At 42.2% G+C, this 21940-nt stretch overlaps 1 protein-coding gene and 1 long non-coding RNA gene across 3 annotated transcripts in view; one reads left to right on the top strand and one right to left on the bottom strand.

Moving 5' to 3' along the window:
* The window catches only part of LOC115093678, a 32925-nt gene extending 31326 nt beyond the window's left edge, over nucleotides 1–1599 (bottom strand). The window contains exon 1 of one of the 2 annotated variants that reach the window (XR_003857376.1): nucleotides 1473–1599. This is a non-coding gene — a long non-coding RNA (uncharacterized LOC115093678). The remainder of the gene's footprint in view (nucleotides 1–1472) is intronic. The other variant, XR_003857377.1, reaches the window with a different exon arrangement.
* Nucleotides 1600–1804: 205 nt separating this feature from the next.
* The window catches only part of LOC115093677 (neurabin-1-like), a 476950-nt gene continuing 456814 nt past the window's right edge, over nucleotides 1805–21940 (top strand). The window contains exons 1-2 of the mRNA XM_029605797.1: nucleotides 1805–1941; nucleotides 2503–4234. Of these exons, the coding sequence (XP_029461657.1) occupies nucleotides 2693–4234 (1542 nt within the window). The 5' untranslated portion in view covers nucleotides 1805–1941; nucleotides 2503–2692. The remainder of the gene's footprint in view (nucleotides 1942–2502; nucleotides 4235–21940) is intronic.

Below are 21940 nucleotides of genomic sequence, written 5' to 3'. Positions count from 1 at the left end.
AAGTGTGGGACCCATATTTGCACATCCTACCCCATAGAGCAAGGAGTATGATATTAAATACTTTATAAGCTGTATCACTGATAGTTATTTAGGATTTGATGTATAAACCCGGACCTGCACCCACATTGGGGGGGGGGGGGGGGGGGGGGGGGGGGGGGGGGGAAGTAGGAAATAAGGGAGGTGGTTTAGAAGTTCGTCCAACTCTGGCCTCTAGGGGAATGGCATATCAGACTATAACACCATCCTCGACATGCTGCGATTTTCTTTTTGGATTTTTTAATTTCTGTATTGGACGTTTGGGGGGGGGAGGGGGGAGGGGGAGAGGGATTGCCTCCTGAATAACACACAAAACAAAAAAATGTTATGCACTGCTTTGTTTGCTTTGTATTTTACTGGTTGTTTAATAAACAAATTGCACATAAACATAAAACTAATTGGAGAAAGTTCTTTTTCACTCAACGCACAATTAAACTCTGGAATTTGTTGCCAGGGGATGCGGTTAGTATAGTTAGTATAGCTGGGTTTAAACAAGGATTGGATAAGTTCTTGGAGGTGAAGTCCATTACCTGCTATTAATTAAGTTGACTTAGAAAATAGCCACTGCTATTACTAGCAACAGTAACATGGGATAGACTTAGTTTCTGGGTACTTGCCAGGTTCTTATGGCCTGGACTGGCCACTGTTGGAGACAGGATGCTGGGCTTGATGGACCCTTGGTCTGACCCAGTATGGCATGTTCTTATGTTCCTATGGTTCTAGGAGGAAGAGGCCAATAGCCAAGAAGGGTATTCTGTCAGTTGTAGAGGGGATGATGCTCCTGTCCCGTGAATCCATCATCTTTGGCCCAATCCACTACATTTGCTAGATCACATTTTGCACAGAACCCAGCATTAAGCACTACATGCAGATTCAGGAAAAAGTGCTACATATTGCTTATGCATGGCCAGTCATTTCCCACAGCAGACTGATTTAAAGAGGACAAAAATTAGATCTACCAAAAGGTTTGACTTGACAGCTCATATTTTTCTAGCTCCATTTTAGGATGACAAACTGTCTTACATTTGTAACGAATTTCAAAACATTTGTCTCTTTCATCATCATTTGGAGAATAACCTTTCCCCCATATCATTCACTTCCAGACATCAGTGACTTTATTATCCTCATAAGCATCAGGAAAATTCTACAAAAATGCTCCAATGTCTTACTTTAGATCTAAAACAATCTCCCTCCCCATCCCCAAACACATTCATTTGGAAATGAATAGGCTGGGATGTCTGCAGTTAAAAATAACCAACCTGTCTTTTCTACCAAAATAATCCAATTCACTGTAATTTAATAGGACTTTATGGCTTCCAGCTTCCATACTATACAATAAATGTTTTTGAAAATATGGCCAAACATAGTAAACATCTTATCCAGGTATTTTAGATTCTACAGGTATAGAAACTCCCCTCCTAAAAGCCCCTACTTACGGTTGCAAAATGGTATATCCCAATGGAGACGTTTTTCCAGCAGCGGCTGCCTAGGCTAGATTGTGCGTGCGCGCTCCCTGAGTTACTCCTCCTCCTTTCGTAGGTTTTAGGAATGCGCACATTTCTTACGTGGAGAAAGCAGCTGCTCCAAGAGCCCGTCTGGCGGCGTTGAGCGCGCTTCAGTTAAGGATGCGGCGGCAGGTGTCGCGCCCCGGCCTTTCACTTTTCCGCGCGTGCTCGTGCTTGTGCTTGGCAGGATCCGGCTGATCTCGCGGCCGCTGCGCGAGTGCGACGGGGTGGTAGTTTGGTATTCGGTAGAACAGAGAAGACGAGGGAGGAGTTGGAGGTGGGGAATGATGGCGTTGCGCTTGGTATTGGGAACTATGAAAGTGTAAGGAACGAAACGGGAAGAAAAATTTAGCCTTCCACTGGAAGATACTTCGAAAGGACCTGAATAGCGAAACTCAAGGTATTATGTTAAGGAAAAAAAAAACTTTATTGATCCTTTTTTTTTTTTAATGTTCGTTAAACAACTCTTCTTATGGTGGAGAGGAAAACTTGCTTTGGAGTAAACGACTCTCGCTGTGCTCCGTGTGAGGAAAGAAACTGTCCGGGAAGCGCGGGCGGAGTTTCCATAGGGTTGGAGAGGGAAGGAGAGCGGGCGCTTTTCGGGACTGGGCTGAAGCCAGGGCCCAAAAACTTGTATTTACTTCCAGGCAGAGGCAGGCGCCCTGGAGCTATAGCATGGACTAGGCGGTGTCGCTCCCGCTTTCTCTGTACCCCCCGGGGCTGTTCTGGGACCTCGAGTATTTACCAACAAGAATAAAACCGAGTAAAGAGCATTGCAGCTATATAGCAAAGGCGAGCGAAGAGCGTGTGACTAACCGTTCTCCGGTTTTTAATTGCTTCTTTAGTGTTACTTTCCCCTCCCCCTCAGTTTGGACACTTGCAGGACTGGAAAGTTTGAAATGCGTGGCACGGAGGAGGCGAGGTGCCGCAGGTTCATGTAACCCTTTATTTCTCTTTACAGATGGCTTTCTGGTTGCCGTATTGAAGAAAAAACCACAAGTGGTTTTAAAGTGCATTCCGTCAAACCTGGAATCTTTTTCCGTGTAATTCCTTGAGGGGAAGAAAGCGCTCCTCCGGTGTCTCGTTTTCTATCTGTAAAGAGAGGATTTTCTCTTCTGTCTCTTAAGACGTAAACTCGAGTCTCTTGAAAAATGATGAAAACCGAAGGGAAATCGGAAAAAACTTTAAGAAGTGCTTCGCCGCACCGGAACGCTTATAAATCTGATTTCCATGCTATTAAATGTTCGTTTGATGGAATCAGGCAAGAAAATGCACCCAAACAGGGTGCCCAGAGGTTGAACTCTAATGGCGCATCGATAGATAACACAAGAGGCAGAGCCACTTATGGCAATCGGGTCCATAAAATAAAAAATATATTTATGCAAATGGGTTCATCGCCAAATGAAAATCAGCCTGAGGTAAAACTTATAAAGGCGGATTTCCCCCCTTCCCCAACGAGTCCATCTTTTGTGAGTGTTTATCAGAATAATGCTCTTAATGCCAACTCGGACTCTGCCACTGTTGAGAAGATCATTAAAAGTGAGGACGGGGCTTTGGACAAAACGGCATTAGCAGAGAAATTTTCAGAAACCAGGAAACTCTTTGAAAGAAACATTCAGCGGCAGACTGTGGTTGACAAAAATTCTAGCAAACGTGACATAACTGCACCAGAAGAAAAGGCGGATGATAGGGAGACCAGTCCTGTTTGTGCTTTTCTTAAAGCATCTAACAGTGGTGCATCCACATGTGAGACTAAAAGCAATGAAGTGAAGCAGCAAGGGCACAGGTCATCCCTCAATGCAGGGCCTATATCCAGGAGGTTAGAGAGTTTTTTAGTTGATAGTGATGGTGAAGAGTCCAAAGACTCAACCCATAGTGAATCTCCCAAAACATCTGGTGTGTTATTGCCATGCCTAGGCCAATTGTCCCTAAATGGGGAATTGGCCGCCAAGACAGGATGGGTATCCTCCACTGAAGGGGCCATATCTCAGGATGAAAGCAGTGAAAAACTACTCGGGTCCTCTCTCCTGGGCTGTAAAGAACAGGACTCAACTGTAAATATGGGACACTTTAGAAACTGTAATTTTGATGTAAAAATAGATTCTGCCCAGGCTAGTAACTCCTTATCAAATATGGTCAGTGACTCAAAGGATTCCACAAACTCTTCCTGCAGTCAAACCCAGATAGAGATGGTGAGGGCAGAGCTGGTGGTATTGCAAAATGAAACTTCAGAGAGTGAAGGAGATGATTTGGAAAATGATGTATTTGAGGAAGAAAAATCTGTTATAAACTCTGCAGACTGTATTAATCTTACAGTTGAGGTAAAAAAAGATAATCTTGAGGCAAATCAGAAAGAAACTACAGGTGTATCTCAAGAGGTGGTTCAGTTAGAACCAACTACGGATCAACTTGAAGAGGAGAGGGACAGCGAGGAAGATGAAGAGGAAAGTGAAGCTGAAGAACAGACCGTAAAGAACTTTATACAGTTTTCTACTAGTGCTTTGGGGATAGAGAATGCAGCATTTGATGATAGAGAGACAGAATTAGAAAAACAAGGAGTTGAAGATAAAGAGAGACTAGAAATTATAGAGAAGTGCAAATATGACAGTGATTATGAGGAAGTAGCTGGGCTGTCTGAGGAAGAAGCTCCAGAGCCAAAGCGAAAGGTTAAGTTTTCTACAGCTCCTATCAAGGTAAGGTGGATTTATTCTTATTCCCTATGCCATTTTAAATAGGTCCATATTTTCTAATATTTTGTTTAATCAGTATTGTGGACAATAACAGGAATTGACAATTGTTCATGCCTGTATTTTAAGAACAATTATCTGTCTGTTTAATCATTTTTTTAAATTAGGTTCAATTTACTTTAATGTCCGCTGAATGTGATTGCTAACTTTGCCTGCATGAATACTCAATTTTCTAATTGTTTAATTTTTCTAGAGCTCATAAGATTTGTTTTACCCACACAGTCTGTGTTCAGTAAAGGCCTTCTGTTTTGTGTCTGATTTAAAAAAAAAAAAAACAAACAAAAAAAAAACCCGGTTTTTTTCCCCCCTTGGAAAGAATTTTTCATTTTGTTCTGCTAAACTTAACCTATCAAATAGGTCTTTTGTTTTCTTGGATACTAAATCTTGCATTATCATTGAGAAAATTGTTTAAAGTGCAAGAAATAAAACATATATAATTTGTTCCCTCCCTCTACTTGGATATTAGTAACATGCAGACACAATTTAAACCTTTGTGCAGTCAGTGTATTTATTTATTTGGGATAAACTGTTTTTAGTCAAGTGGTTTGTCTGCAAACATAACAAAAAGCAACTATCCTCAAAAGGTACCAAATTTTAGGTATCTGGGGAACCTGACTCCTGGGGTTTTACCAGCCTTTGTCATGCTCGATAGATGGTGGTGCTGCTGTCAGCATATCATTGATACAACCCAGAGAAGGAGTTTGGCCTCCAGGGTCTGTTTATCTTTGGAATTTAGTGCCCAGCCAACAGTGTCATTGGGCATAAATTTTGTATGAAAATGTAAGTTGGTTCTCTTTTGAGTATTGCATTTTAAAGTAACTCTCTCAGTCTGGAGATTAATAACATTGTTAAAATGATATCTTCATTACCTTTAATTTTCATTTCATATCTACTAATTGACTGGTTGTCACGTTCTTTACACTTTCGCGTACTGAATGGTAACTAGGAATTGGGGTTTAAGGTAACATTTTTTTTCTCTTTTATATTTGTATTGAAAGCATAATAAGATTGCATCTTGTAGCTGGGTTGTAATTTCTATTTAGGGATGAGTGGAATTAAGCATGGTCTGATATTGCAACCCATTAGAGCAGGCCTTGTGAAACCTGTTAGGTTTTCAGGAAATCCATAAATACACATGAGAGAAATTTGTATACTTTGGAGACTCGATATGCTAATCTATTTCATGCAGATTCATTGTAGATATCCCAAAAACCTGACTAGCTAGGGAATATTGGAGGACTGGTCATCCTGGGTCTTGGAGGGCCACAAACGGGTCAAGTTTTCAGGATATTCCTAATGAATGAGAGAGTTGTATGCAAATATTTCAGGGATATATCCTAAAAACCAGACTGGCTTGTGGCCCATGTATCAGAACTGCCCACCTAGTATATTGGGGAAAGGGGCAGGAGTTCCATATTTACATTGGCTCTAAGCTTACAGGTGGGAGGTGATGGAGACTGAAATATCTTAATCTAATATAATCTTCATCAGGACTATCCTGTAACAGTTTTAAGTAGTGTTTTCACCCTGATATACTCAAGGCCATGCATTTATTTCAGATGGAATGCAGTTATTTTCAAACCTTAAACTTTTTTTATACTTCATGGAAAGAAGCTTGTACATGGGCTTTAAATTCATGAATGATGGTGCCTATGGAATTCTTTTTTGGGAAGCTGGAGGGTAGGAAGTGCCAGATAGTATCTTCCTGCTCTTTTTTTCTTTTAGCTTACTCAGACCTGGGCCTGGGATTTTCTGCAGCTACTCCAGGATTTTTCGTGATTATATCTTCTCCCAACTCTGCTTCCTTCTCAATGTTAGTCCTAGCACTGAAAGTCTGTCGTTTCCTTTTAAAATCTTAACATCTAAATATTTTTAAAATGGTTTTGATATCTATTTAATTACCTTTTTTTTAAAAGAACTTTGTCCGTACCCTCCAGTGTTCGGGGCAGGTTACAATAAAACATTCATAAAAAATGAACAGACATTAATACATATAAACAGTACAAAGCCTGAATGAAGATGAGGTTAGAAGGCATGTATTGAGTAGCAATGCAAGAGTTTGGAAGGTTATTTAAGATTCACACACATCTTTGAAGGTTTGGTTAAATGGTGTTCCAGGCCTTTTCTAAACTCCTTTGTTTTGGATAGGGATCTCGTATTAAGTGGGATAGAACTTTCTATTAATGGACTAGGATAGAAAATGCCCATTCACACATTACTGCATGCCTAATGGACCATTAATGCCTTGCCATGTTAACTGATATATCTAGGGTAAGCAGAGTTGGAACAAGTGTTTAGTATACAAACATACTCATATTACATTTTGATTTAAAGATTATTCCTTTTTACAGTAGTAAAATAAGTTCTTCAAAGCAAGGATTTAGACACCATAAATAGTAATTGAATTGAAAAGACATCTGTGTTCATCTTATGAGCACTCTGGTAAATCTGTCGATTTTGCTGTTTATGTATTTATGTAGTTGTCCTTTACAAGTAAGAGTATTCATTTAAAAAAAAAAAAAAAAAAGTGTTCATCTTGATGGACTGAAAAGATGTATTGATTCCAAGCTGACTTGAGATGAATTTATTTAAATATCTCAGAATTACGAAACTACCAATTGTAGAGTTGATTCTCTGTGGTGCTTGGTTAATAAAGATTTTGTCATATTTGTGGGTATGGGAAAACTTTAGTAGATAGTCCTGTAGGTGCAATCCAGGCACAAATCTTTGACTTGCAAGTAACCTTTTTTTTTTAGGTGTTTTGTACAAGCCTTATTTATGCATTTTTCTATTCAGCAATATCCAATTAATTCACTGTAGATCACAATAAAACAAATTTCTAAAACAAAACGATTCTTTCATATTGGAAGTGAAACCACAGCAGTTATGCACTTATACTTTATTTGATTATGGTGGGGGAGGTGTTAAGGTATGGCAATGCTACATCCTGATTTTCAAAGTTGTCTGTTTTGTAAATCCACTGTGTGGATGACTGACAGGCAGGATTGAGGAGATTGAGAGTTTGTGGTAAATCAAAGTTGGTGGTGCTAGGACCACACAGGAGACAGGACATGGCTGCAACATCACAGGGGCAGGGATGCAACAGCCCTACTACTGGATCAGTGAAGCAGTACAAAATAGAAGATGCAGACTGCACAGTGATATGAGATATTGGAAAGGGCAGAGAGCTGGCTGATAAGTGAGGCAGATGGGAGCGTGATGTCTATGCAAGTAGGAGAAAATGCTTTGACTCGAAGAATGCCATCCTCACATGAGTACTCTTGGTGGAAACTTCTTATACTTGTTATGATGAGAGGAGAATTACCGGTACTAATCACTAATGTTATGGCTGCCCTCAAGATCTCCTGTGCCACAGTGGAAGAACAAATGGGAGTCTGAAAGCCCCTAAAGGCCTTCCCTTTGCACCCAGCCATCAGTAATATGGTCTTATTGGAATGGAATTCCCCTGGGAGGGAGGGGGGCTATAAGAAGGCTAGACTTATGGCTAAGCTTTACCTCCTACCACTCAAGGAAACAGAGTTGTTCTTGAGAGTCCCCAGGGTAGATGACATAGTCTCGGCCATTACCTGGAAAATTACTATTTCATTCAAAGGTGAGACAGCTTTAAGGGACTCTCAGGACAGAAGGATTGCCCTTTTCTACCAATACTGTGGCCTTAAGGCTGCAATTTGGGTGGAATATATGGCACGTGCTTTGGTTTTCTGGGGTCAACAACTTCCAGAATCTGAAGAAACATCAAGGGTCAAGTCAGGTATAGCTTTTTTGCCCAACACCCTTCATGATCTCATTAGGCTGGCTTCACAGCTGTAGCTCGAGTGTGGCAGCAAGGAGACTTATGGCTATGCAGCTGGGTGGCTGATGTAGTTGTGTCCAAGTCTCAGCTCTCAAAACTGTCCTTTAAAAGGGGGGGGGGGGGGGGGTTGCTTTTCGGTGAACAATTGGAAAAGCTTTTTAAGGACCTAGAAGAATCCAAATCTGACTCCCTGAGGATAAGCATTGGGCAAGCCTATGGAGCTCACAGCACTAGCACCTCAAAGATTATCAAAGGTTCTGCTCGGGTAATCCCTACCTCAGCAGACTAAAAGATCCAAGTCCCAACTTTTTGTGGGGGTCAGAAAGGCCTAAGGAGACACGGAACTTTTAGGGGCCCTATTAAACACATCGGAGGGCAGAGTTACCTGCCTCTTGAAGAGAATGAGGAAGTTTAAGAGCACAGATTCAGAGTTTCCAGGGGGCAAAGGGCCACTAGAGTTTGGGATTACCTGCACATCTTGAGCCTTATGTCAGGTACGATAAATCTGGTCCCTTGGCCCACAACACACATGTGCCATCTGCAGTGATCCCTGTTGTCCTGGTGGTCCCCAGAGTCAAGAGACCGAGGTTCATCTTCCTGTACCTGTAGCGATAAGGGAAGTCCTGACTTGTTGGCTAGAATCAGCCAACTTGCTAAAGGGAGTAGTGCTGGATCCTCCTGTATGGATCACCATAACCATGGATGCTAGTAGATTCAGCTGGGGAACCCATTGCCAGGGGCAATTAGCCCAGGGGCAATGGATAAGGATGGAAATGGAGTACTCAAACATGTTAGCGACAATAGCCATCCGGCAAGTGCTCCTTAAACTTCTGCCCTTGTAAAAGGGCATGCTGTTGGGATCCTGGCAGACATCACCACCATGGTGGCATACAGAAAAGGGCAGGGAAGCACCTGCAGTTGGACTCTAATGTTCAAGGCAGCTGACCTATGTAGGTAGGTAGAAGTCAGTCTGCATCTACTCTCAGGTTCCCATATCGTGGGAGTTGAGAATATTCAAGATGACTTCCTCAGCAGGAACAGACTAGACCCTGGGGAAATGGGAAATCAGGCATTCCAAATGATAATGAACTAGTGGGGGCAGTTGGCTATAGATCTGATAGCAAATTGCCAGAATGCCAAGGTGCACAGTTTCTTCAGCCAGTGTAGGGAATCAGGCTCCAGAGGGATAGATGCCCTCATAAGTCCATGGCCACAGGATGTCGTCCTATTTCCCCCCCCCCCCCCATCTGCTTATAGGGAGAACACTGGGAAAAAGTAGGTCATCCATCCCTGACAATCTTGGTAGTTCTAGACTGGCGAACTGGTACTGTTAGTGGAAGACCTGGTATGCCTCCCTAGGGCCTGTGGACTGTTGTGGTAGGGTGGATCCTGATGAAGGACCCATCTCCATTTTGTCTTGCAGCTTGGCCCTTGAAAAGGCATGCCTGCATAGGAAAGGGTACACCTTTCTAGCTATTTCAACTATACTAAAGATGCAGAGATCTTCTACTTCATTGGCCTATATCTGCATTTGCCGTCTGAGAATTTGTGCAGAACCAGGAGGTTTCTCCCTAGAAAGCAGATGTTGCAGGCATTCTAGATTTCATGCAGGTGGGACTAGATAAAGGGTTATAACTGAGTTCCCTAAAAGCATCTGTAGCAGCCATATCCTTCTGCAGAGGGACAATTCGGAACCAGCAGGTTGCTGCACACCTGGATGTAGCCTGCTTTCACAGGTGGGTGAAACAAATTAGGCCCATTTTTAGAATGATAGTCCCACAATGGAACCTCAGTCTGGTACTTGGGGCTCTGATGAAGCCTCAGTTTGAGGTGATTGTCATTGAGAAATCTCTTTAAAAATAGCCTCCTTGGTGGCCATTTGCTAGGCACATCTCGGAGATACAAGTTCTGTCCTGTAGAGATCCCTATTTGTTCTTCACTGAAGCCTGATCGTATTCTGCCTGGTTCTTTCCTTCCTTACCCAAAATAATTTCACCTTAAGGTGGTTTCCTTACCAGTTTTTAAAGAGGCTGAGTCACGAAAGGAAAGGTCCAGTTGGTGCAGTCTGGAAGTCTGGAGCATACTGTTGGGATAATTGAAGGTTACAAACCTCTGAAGAAAATTAGATAAGCTATTCGTCCTACACGGAGGTCCATGGAAAGGTTAAGCAGCCTCTAAGCTGATTATAGCTAAATAAAGGAGGCAGTTGTGCAGCATACCTCCTTGCGGATAAGTAAGCTCCAGACTCCTGGGCCCACTCTACCAGGCACAGGTGGCATCATGGGTGGAGGCATCTGTAGAGCAGCCACTTGGGCTTCTTTATATTCCTTTACCAAGTGTAGGCGGTATATAAATCCTTGTAAATAAAATAAAATAGGCTGGATAGATGGGTGAAGGCAGATGTGTCCTTTGGAGCAAACTACAGCACTGCAGGCATCAGTTTGTTTTCCCCGCGGATCGTTCAAGTCGAGGGAAGAACCTCTGTCCTAGAAGACGACATGCTTGCTCTCACTCAAAAAGTTACTACGATGGAAAAATCTTTAAAAGATCAAGCAGACAGGATTGATCTTGAAAATAGATCGCATCAATCTAACCTCCGACTTATTGGAATCCCTGAAACGGTGGAAGAGGGAGCACTGCGTGGACTTTTACTCTATTGGATCCCAGAGGCGTTGGGCCTACCTGAGCTGAAAGGTATCCTGGAGATTGAAAGTGTGCACCGCTTAGGTGCTCGTATACCCTCTGCCCTACGACCCAGAACAGTCATTCTCAAAATACTAAATTATGTTCACAAATAAGTATTACAAGCGGCGAGGAAAACTTCAGATTTACAGTTCCAGGGATCTCCAGTCCGACTGGCACCGGATTATTCGGCGAGTGTGTCAGTGCCATGACTGGCCTTCTCTCCTCTCTGCGGTGAACTAATGAACAAGCAAATTCGCTTTACCCTGCAATTCCCGGCAAAGCTGAAGGTCTTTCATGATGGGAAATGGGCTACTTATGACTCCCCCGAAGCTGCAAAGAAGATGCTAGAGGGGTTAAATAATTAGTGACATTTTCTTTATTTAAAAATAGCAGTCCACTGTTAAAATAGATTCTAATATTGCAGCTAGTGGGTTGTGACACCCAGTCACATTATACATGATCTCCTACATTGACTCAATGAGTCCATGGGGTCTTTTGAGATATTTTGGGAAGGGAAAAGGGAGGTGGTTGGGGGGGGGGGGGGTTTGAACACTTTGTTACTACATAGATTTCTTTTAAGCAGCTCACTAATGGTTTATTTTTCCTTGTCACTGGTATATGGGAGATATAGCCTATACAGTACACACTCATGTAGGGGAGGTTTGGCTGGGAGCCTCCCCTGGTCTGTTCCATGACTGTTCTTTACCTGCTATGATACTGAAATATCAGACACTGTGATTGAGAGCAAGAAAATACACAGGGAGTGGGTAGCAGCATGCTATGTCTCACCAGCTAAAACTAAAAAAGGTGTGGTCATTTTGATCAACAGAAATCACCCTTTACTTTATCACGCAAATTTACAGACCCAGATGGCCGCTATGTTATAGTTACTGGTCACTTGGAAGGCAGACCATTACATTATGTAACATATACGCTCCGAACACTTATGACCTTTACTAAGGTTATTAACTTATTGCTTACTCATATGCAGGGTGCCCTGATATTTGTAGGAAACTTTAACTGCATACACGATGCAACCTTAGATAAATCAGCCTTACCTAAAATCTTCAGGATATCCATGGACACAGGAGTAACACATACTTGCAAAAAATTGCAATTACTCGATAAATGGCGAGTATTACACCCAAATGTGTGGGAGTATTCACACGTATCCCGAGCTCATTTGACTCTCTCCAGGATTGACTACATCCTCCTCTCAAAAGATATTTTCCCCAGAGTAGTCTCGGCTGATATAGCGATAGCAGACCATGCCCCAATATGGACTGATATTTGGTTTTCCGCAGGAAAATCCCCCTCCAAAATCCAAGCAGTTCCCATGTCAATTGTTAAATGATAAGCCCTTCCACCAGTTTATTCTCCAAAAGTGGGAAGAATTTAAAAACTCACAGCACTTGTTAGGATTCCTTCTGTAGCAGTGTCACAGGAGGCATCTCACCTTTTCTGGAGGCCGCTCCGAAGCCATGGTCTCGCCTACGAACTATCCAGGATTTGCTTCAGGGCCTGGGAGGTCTTCGAGGTCCTTGCGGCCTGCCTTAGGCTTGCTTGGGTCTGTATGGACTTCCTGGTTTGGGCCACGCCCTTTTCCCTAGGGGCAGGCTCGCAGCACTTCTCCTTAGTTATAGGGCCAGCTAGGTGTGGCCCATCCTAATTCCTCCCAGGGAGTTGCCTGTCTACAGCAGTATAAAAGGACCTTCACTTCAGTTCTTGTTGGCCTTTGGATTGAGTTTCACAGTCTGTGCTCCTTCGATCCAGGTACTCCGTGGTCTCCTCTTGCTTTGATGGCTTCGTGTTTAATGTCTTCATGTTCCTGATGTTCCAGCCTTTCCTGATGTTTTGCTCCTGTGCTCTTGAGCCTTCTGTTCTGCCGGCGCTTTGGTTCTCTGGGTGACACACCTTCATCTTTGGAGTTGCCTGCAGTGGACTCATGTCCAGCGCTCTTGAGCCTTCCTGTCTTGCCAGCCCCTGTGGTTCTCCGGATGACACCGGCTCCGTCATTTGGGTCTCACATCGGCTGGATTCCTTTCCTGCGCTCGTCCCGCTCCCCGCGTGGTCCGTGACCAGTCTCCTCAGGCTGTGTAGGGTGCGCAGTGGGACAGGGTGGTCCGCGACCAGCCCATTGGGTCCGCCCGTGAAGGTGGGCTGTGTTGGGCACCCTGAGAGACGTGCCAATGTCTACCTTCCCAGCTTCTCGCCTCTGTGATGCAGTCGTCTTAGTCATAGTCCCAAGTCTTCTGTGTTCCAAGGACTCAGTCTGCCCTCGTCCTCTGTCCAGCCTGCCGCTCATTGCCGTTCCCAGCGGCAGGTCCGAAAGGGCTTGGAACGGTCGGAGGACTGTTCATCAATTAACATTGCGTTGTTGGTTGTCCGGGGCGTGCAGGTCCGGTTGAGGGTCAGACCTTGTGCCCTAGTCCTTGCGTCAGCCAAGTCTTGCCTTGTTACCCATGCTCGCACCAGCTCACCTCCCACGGTGTGGCTTGGGGCTCCTCCCTGGGTCATGCCATGGCCCAAGGGCTCACAACCCCGTTTGAGAGACTACCGTGCCTTGGAGAGTAACGGCCATTGGAGGTCGCGCTCGTAACAGCACTTAGACAACCCATCGCTGTTTTGGGAGACCACAAAAGTAGTCCTTAGGGGGGATATAATTGCGTATGTTAAAAAAAAACCCCAAAACCCAAAACAAATGAATGCAACCATTCTTGACTTAGCGTCCAAATTGCAAACAGCTAAACGCAAGCTTGCCACAGCTCCATCCCAATCCAATAAAGAAGCTTACCAATCCTTCTTAAATGCTTTTAACACCCATCTACATATTAGGGCCCAAAACTCTTTAAAAACCTCTGAACACACCTTTTTCCAATTTGGAAATCAGATAAACTATTATCCAGGTTGGTGGCTATTAAAGGGAAATTCTTCATTACAGGTTTTAAGACTAGATTTGGTGAACTTGTGACAAAAGGTTCAGATATTTGTGAAATACTTAGGCAATTTTATGAAGATCTCTATACAGAAGATAGGAAGGGGTACATCTATCGACGAGGACCTATTTTTTTGAAAATCTTTCTTTACCCCCAACTCACAAAACCTCTGCTTGAATACTTATATAACCCAATAACAGAAGCTGAAGTTTTGGCTGTAATAAAAACGAATAAAGCACATAAGGCTCCTGGCCCAGATGGGTATTCGGCAGATTTTTATAAATTATGTCCCTGACTTGTTAGACCATTAACCCTTTTGGTAGGCGTCTTGGGGAAAAAAAGAAGTTTCCTTCTGACTTTAATAAAGCCTATATCACAGTACTCCCAAAATCAGGGAAGGACTCCTTCTTAGCTTTTTCATATAGTCCCATATCTTTATTAAATTGTGACCTGAAATTATATGCACGTATTATAGCGGAGCAGCTGAGTAATATTATTCCTTCTATTATTTCTACCTTTCAGGCTGGCTTTGTTCACGGCCGAAATGCAGGGGCTCATATCAGACTAATTTCCGCAATCGAATCATCCCGTTTAACTCCTCTCAACTCTTGCAGTGGGCTTTGACTCGGAAAAAGCCTTTGACAGGGTCTCATGGGAGTATATATTCTCTGTTCTGCAAATATTTGGATTTCAAGGCCAGATTCTGAATAACATCTCCATATTCTACCAATCACCCACTTCCCATATTGTAGCTAATGATCTGAACTCTAAGGCATTCCAGATACAGAGAGAGGTCCGACAAGGTTGCCCATTATCACCACTTTTATATATTTTGTCAATTGGTCCCTTACTGAGAAAATTTGGCTACTTCCCTTAGAATCCAAGCTTATTCCTCCAATGGAAATACCTTTACTGTAGCGGCCTTCACTGATGTGCTCATCTTCCCGAGCCACCCTCTACAATCACCACCCAATATTTTAAACATTCAACAGGCTTTTGGGAAATTTGCAGGCCTGAAGATAAATTGTGAAGAACGCAAAGCTTTAGATGTGCTAGGCACATTGCATACTCAATGGCCAGGAGCCTTCCCTTTAAAGTGGGTCACAAAAGAATTAAAATACCTAGGCATCCTCCTCTTCCTCTTCCCAAAGTTAAATAAAAAAACCCCCAAAACCTGGGCATACATATTCCAGGGGATCCTTCAAAATTATGACTATAATATTGGCCCAATAAAATCCAAATTGATTAAAAATCTACAAGCTTGGCAAAACTTACCACTATACTTGTCAGGTAGTCTCTATCTCTTAAAAATGACCGAAGTAGCCAAATGGTTGTACACATTTCATATGTTACCCATATGGTTAAAAAAAAATGTATCCGATATCCATAGGGAAATGAGGAAATTTCTTTAGGTTGGGAAAAAAAATCCAGAATTCCTCTAGACACCTTAATGTGAGTTAAAAAAAAGATGGAGGGCTTAATTGCCCAAATTTGGTCCTATATAATCTGGCCTGTCTACTCCGGCATATCCGTGATTGGGTTTCTGAGACATCTTATTCCACAGCATCAGACCACCTTAAGAATTGGGTTGCACCACTGTCTTTGGGGGTAGCTCTACATGTAGACCATAAATTACTTCCTTCTTTTTTGCAAAAAAGCTATGTACTCCAACCTTTTCGAAGAGCCTGGAGAGCCCTGTGTATTAGGCTACATTTGTCGCATGAGTTAACTGCTTGTATGCCCATGAGAAGCAATCCTCACTTCCCACCAGGAATGGAGCAGAATATCTTTATCCAATGGAATAAAAGGGGTCTTTCCAGGCTTTCCCAAATGTATTTTACTGGTGCAGAAGTTGAATATGTTAGCTTTCAAGAGTTACAAACCAAATTTATATTGCCTTCCAGGGATTTCTATGGTTTACAATTACATCATTACATTCTTGCACTACTAAAAGTTAACCCAATGCTATTTAAATCCTCAGCACTACAGAAACTCTTGGAGGGTCCAGATGGCAAAAGACAGAAATATGCTCAAAGCTTTGCATGATATCCCAAATGCATCTCATTTAACTTCTTTGATTACTAAGTGGAATACTATGTCTACTTTAACACTCACTCTAGCTGATTTCTTATTGCTTTTCTAGAATACCTGTTATTTTGGAAAATGTAAATTTGCAGGAAAAGCAATTCAAATTTTTACATCAGGCCTTTTACTCTCAACAGAAGGCGTTTCAGATGGTCTCTACCCTCACACAATTGTATTCACTGTCTATGCCATGGTGCTGACTTCATGCATTGCTTTTGGGGGTGTGACATTTTACAATCCTTTTGGAAAGAGTTAGATTCTTTTCTCCATGCTGTGGTCACAGGACATCTCTATGGACCCATATATTTGGTTATTTGTTTTATACAAAAAAATGAGCGTTGATGTTTTGACAACTCATCATTTTTTATGGACAAGGTATCTCTTATAGCCAAATCGGTCACTTTCTCTCACTGGACTTCCAGCTCTCCTTCTCTACTGCCCACCTGGAAGCAGCATTTCAATAAACTACTTAACATGGAATACCTTTATGGCCAAAAAATTGTTTCCAAAACATTTGCTTATATGAAAGAAATTTGGGGTGTCTATATCCAGTATTTACCTGCTGAATCAGTAACCTTTCTAAAGGACGATTCCTAGAACAGTGACAACGCTATTAAGGTTAAGCCTGATAATTTCCTTTCTATGACTTTATTCCATGTAGAATAGCTGAACGGGGTTTAATTCAAAGTGGGGTGGGAGGGTTTCTACTCTACATATATAGAAAACAAAAATTCATGTTCTTATGTCATGTTGATGCGCTTTTGTTGTTGAGAATTTACAGATGTTGATTCCTCTTCTGTATCTCTGATGTACATCTTCTACCATTTACCCTTGTTACTTGCTGATCTGATGTATGTACTTACCATGAATAAAAATTATTGAACAAAACAAAGGCTCTAAGGGTGAGCTGAGAAACTATAGATCAGTGACAGTCCTGGGAAAAATTATAGAAACTTATTCTAAAGAACAAAAATACAGAATATATAGACAGACATGGTTTAATGGGACACAGCCAACATGGATGTACCCAAGTGAAGTCTTGTTTCACCAAACTGCTGCTTTTTGTTTTTGAAGGGGTTAATAAACATGTAGATAATGGTGAGCCAGTGAGCTGGTGTATATAGTGTGTTTGTATTTTCAGAAGGCGATTGACAAAGTCCTTCATGAAAAATTTGAGAGAATTAGAAAGTCTTGGGATAAGAGGCAGTGTCCTGTTATGGATTGCGAACTGGTTAAGTTAGGAAACAAGACTTAATGGCCAGTTTTCTCAATGGAAGAAGGTGCCCCAGGGATCTGTACTGGGACTGGTGTGTGTTTAAATATATTTATAAATCATTTGGAAAAGGGAATGACAGAGGTGGTCAGATTTGCAGCTGACACAATTCTGAGTTGCTAAATCACAAGTGGATTGCAAAATGTCCTTCCGAGTCTGTGAGAATGGGTATGTAAATGGTGGATTAAATTTAATGTGGACAAGTGCGAAGTGATCACATAGGGAGAAGTAATCCAAACTGCAGTTACACAATGTTAGGTTCCATATTAGGAGTCACTACCCAGGAAAAGGATCTCTGTCGTCATGGGCAGTATGTTGAAATCCTTGACAGTATGTGGTGGTGGTCAAAAAAGCAAACAATGCTATGAATTGTTAGGAAAGCAATGGATAATATCATAATAGCTCTAATTCTTTCCATGGTGCAACCACTTTTAGAGCACTGTATGCAATTCTGGTCATCACATCTATAAAATATGTAGCAGAACTGGAAAAGGTTCAGAGAAGGGCAACCAAATGATAAAGGGAATAGAATGGCTCCCTGTTGAGGAAAGGCTGTATAGCTTGAGGAAGAGATGGTTGAAGGGCAATATGATAGAGGTCTATAAAATCGAGTGGTGTGAAATGATATAAATGCAAATTATTTATGCTTTCAAAAAATAAAGACTAGGAATTGCTCCTTGAAGTTACTAAGTAGCATATTTAAAACAAATCAGAGAAAATACTTTCAGTCAATACATAATTAAGGTCTGCAATTCATTGCCAGAGAATGTGGTGAAGGCAGTTAATCTAGCTGGGCTTAAAGGTTTGGACAAGTTCCTGGAGGAAAAGTCCATAAACCATATCTAACCAGGTAGATTGGAGGAAAGCCACTGCTTATAATCCTGTGTGTAAGCAACATAGATTATATCTACTATTTGGGATCCTGCCAGGTACCTGACTGGATTGGCCACTGTTGGAAACAGGATCCTGGGCTTGATGGATACTTGATCTGACCCAGTATAGCAGCTCTTATGTTTTTATGATTAGTAGAAGATGTCTTGATCTCAGCCAGGCAGCCTTCAAACAAAGTCTTATAGCTTTAAATGGTCAAGGTTTTCATCTTGATGTTCAATTGGCTCACTGGATCCTGTAATCTATAGCTCCAAGACTTACTCCAGTACTTGTTTTCTCTCTTCTTCGTCAGGTCTTAGTATGTCGCCAGTGAAAGTATACCATGCCGTTGCAATATAGCATCAGCATGTGGGAATAACACCAATCTCCATTTATCCTTTGGTATCCAAACTTAGAAGGCATCGCAGCATTCAAAACACCTTGTCACTAAGTAAGTCTCTGGAGTCAGCTACTTGGAAGTTCTTTAAATAGAAAATGCTGTTTTTGGTAGCAATCATGTCTACCTTGGAGGGTCAGTGAATTGCAAGTGCTGGTTTCTTATTCAGCCTATCTCCAGTTCTTCTATAATAGGGTAGTCCTGTGTACTCGCCTTAAGCTTCTGCTGAAAGTGGTATTGGCTTTTCACATCAATCAAGCCATCATTCTTCCTGCCTTTTTTCCAAGACCTCTTGAGCATAAATGTTAGAAGGATCTTCACTCTTTGGTCTGCAGGAGTCCTTGCATGCTATTTGAGAAGAACTTGGCTTTATTAGCAGGCTTCTCAAGTTTTTTTTCTTTTAATCCCAGTGGACTGGGAGTGCAGTTGATGAGAGAACTCTATCAAATTGGCTAACAAGCTGTATTATGCACTGTTAAGCACCTGAGTGTTTTACAAATTACAGACTCTGTCCAGGCTTATCAAGCAAGAGCCATGGTGGCTTCAGTGACTCATCTCAAGGCTGCTTCAATTAAAACATTTGCAAAGCAGAGACTTTGATGTTTGTGCACACTTTCACATCCCACGAGTGTCTGGCCAATATGTAAAAAGGCAACAATGGTTTTCAATAAGCAGTTTTGTGCAGCCTGTACTCCACTGCTCCACTGGTGGGATTGGATTGCTTGTTCAATATTGCTCTACCTTGCAACTTTTTGTTTAAAAGTTTTTGTATACCGCCTATACAAACAATCAGGTCGATACAGTTATGCCGCGTTAGAGTGCGACAGTGCAGGGTGCACCCTCGTTTCCCGCACGCACAGTTCTCTTCACATATCGCTCGATACTCTATTCAAATTGCTTGCAAATGCAAGCTGCGTCTGCGAAGCGTTAGGCCCGCGCAACCCATTTTACTGTATAGGCGCTTAATACAGTGCCTATACAGTATCCTGGGTGCGCTGGTACCTGTCATTTCAAATGTCATTTCAACTGACATTTGAAATGACAGGTACCAGGAAGTGGATGGTTTCCCCCCTCCTGAAGCAAGGCGGGAGGGGGGAAACCATCAAAACTAAAACAAAACTCACAACTAAAACAAAAGTAAGTTAGTTAGAGATAGATATATATATATATCCATCCTAGATGTCACTTTCCGAATCCCCCATCTCTAAGCGCGTTTATCCAGGCGGGAGCGGGCGGGCGAGCGCGCGTTCATCCAGGCGGTGGGCGGGTGGGCACGCGTTTATCCAGGTGGGGGGCGGGTGGGCGTGCGTTCATCCAGGCGGAGAGAGCCGGCGGCGAAAGCGGCCTCCAGCAGCCCCCGCCGGCAGTGAATGAATGCACGCCTGTTTACGCCTGTGCAATTTCGGCGCTCAAGGCGTGACGTCACGACGCTTGACGTCACGGCATGTGACTGCCTTGAGCGCCGAAATTGCACGGTCGTAAACAGGCGTGCATTCATTCACTGCCGGCGGGGGCTGCTGGAGGCCGTTTTCGCTGCCGGCTCCCGCCGCCGCCTGGATAAACGCGTGCCCACCCACCCGCCGGCTCCCGCCGCCGCCTGGATGGACACGCGCCCACCCGCCCGCCGGCTCCCGCCGCAGCCTTGATGACCGCCTGCCCGTGTAGAGATGGGGGATTCGGAAAGTGATATCTAGGTGTGTGTATGTATATATATATGTGTGTGTGTGTGTGTGTGTGTGTGTATATGTATGTATATATATATATATATAACAACTTTAGCATTTTATGAGAACTGTAATTTTTGTAAGCCACTGTCAGCTCCCATACGGAACATGCGGGATGAAATAATTTTTTTAAGCAAATAACTAATGCAATCGGAGTTCCGTGCAGCATCGTTCATGCAAAAAGAAGGGCTGAATGCAGTTTGAAAGCGGGTTAGTATATATGGAGGTCGTCCATGGTGCAGGACTAACACCAGGTAGAGAGTAGGCGGTAAACTAACAGGTTAAGGACGCGGCAAAATAGTGGGTTACAAAGGAGATAATCGGAGCGCGCGTCACAGTATCGGAGGGAATAGCTAATTCCTTCATTAAATAGCTAATTCGTTCATTTACATATGATATACATGCTGGGTGCGGAAAGGGTTATGCGTCGGTTTCAAGAAGCGCTAAGGACGTGTGAAACTGGAGACTGTATCGCAGGATCGCTTTACGCGTCCCAATTGTGCGCCCACAGCGAGTTGCAGACGGGGAATCTCCAACCGCACTTTACAGTATAGACCTGAATGTTAGATCTAGGTGGTTTACAGAATAAAAAACATAATCAAATTATAAAATAAAACAATGGCATAATACGACATGTTATAATAGAGCATGAAAATATGATTAAGACAGTCTTAAGAGAGGAGTTATGTGGGTGGAACTGGAAATGCTAAAGAAAAAATGTTTTAATGGCTTTTTTAAATTCGTGTTTAGTGGTGTATTGACACATGGAATTGGGTAAATAATTTCTCTAGGACCCGAAATAGAAAAGCGTGGTTGCGGGTTAAATCCAATCTAGAAACTTTTACAGTGGGAACTTGGAGGTAGTTTTTGTCAGCGGATCGTAGATGTCGAGGTGGTTGATTAAAGATGAAGAGAGGAACATAATCAAATTGAAGAAACATTGTGTAATAAGGTGTGAATAGTCGTTAGCTTGGGACCCCCCCCTTATCATAGCAAATTCAGCCCTGTTTGACAAAGAAAACAAGTTTGCTTACCTGTAGACAGTAGGATGAATAAGCCATTCTTTTTTTTTTTTTTTTTTTTTTTTTTTTTTTAATAGGTTTTTTCAACAATTTAACATTGTGTAAAAACTCAAGAAAATATGTTTGAGAAACCATCAACATTTGACAATTATACAATTACCTGTTTAACCATAAATAATCAAACAATAATATTTAGTCCACATAATGGGAGACTTCACCTAAAGAAATATTATAGGTAAACTGTAATTTCACCTTACAGAGTATAGGAGAATATACATTTTATTGCAGTTACATTTCTCAACCTGATTCTTTATCTGCTAAAAAGGACTCTAAGTGAGATGGATCTTGAAACATAAACTTCTTTTTCTGATGGACAACAGAGCATTTACATGGGAATTTTAGATAAAAGGTTGCCCCTAGTGCCAACACTCTAGGTTTTAAAGTCAGAAATTGTTTTCGCCTTAATTGTGTTGCTCTGGCAACATCAGGGAATATTTGAACCCTTTGTCCACAAAAATTTATATCTTTATTTGCAAAAAAGTTTTGTAGGACTTGATTCTTATCTCTCTCTGTACAAAAGGTTATCAACAAAGTTGACCTCTGAGGTATATCATCGAGGGAGGCTTCTAAAAAAGAAGTTAAATTAGGAGAATGTTGAACAAGATCCATCTCTTCTTGACCCCATTGTATCTTTAATCTAGATTTTGGAATATAATATATCTTTGAAATAGATGTCTCATCAATTGATGTAATAGATAACACCTCAATCAAATATTTTTTTAGTAATTCCGTAGCAGAGATCAATCTGGTTTCAGGAAAATTTAATCTTAAATTTCTAATACGATT

Source organism: Rhinatrema bivittatum, chromosome 6 (genome assembly GCF_901001135.1).
Source record: "Rhinatrema bivittatum chromosome 6, aRhiBiv1.1, whole genome shotgun sequence".
Lineage (NCBI taxonomy): Eukaryota > Metazoa > Chordata > Amphibia > Gymnophiona > Rhinatrematidae > Rhinatrema > Rhinatrema bivittatum.
The sequence above is the reverse complement of the archived record's forward strand: the minus strand, read 5'-3'. Positions and strand labels throughout refer to the sequence as shown.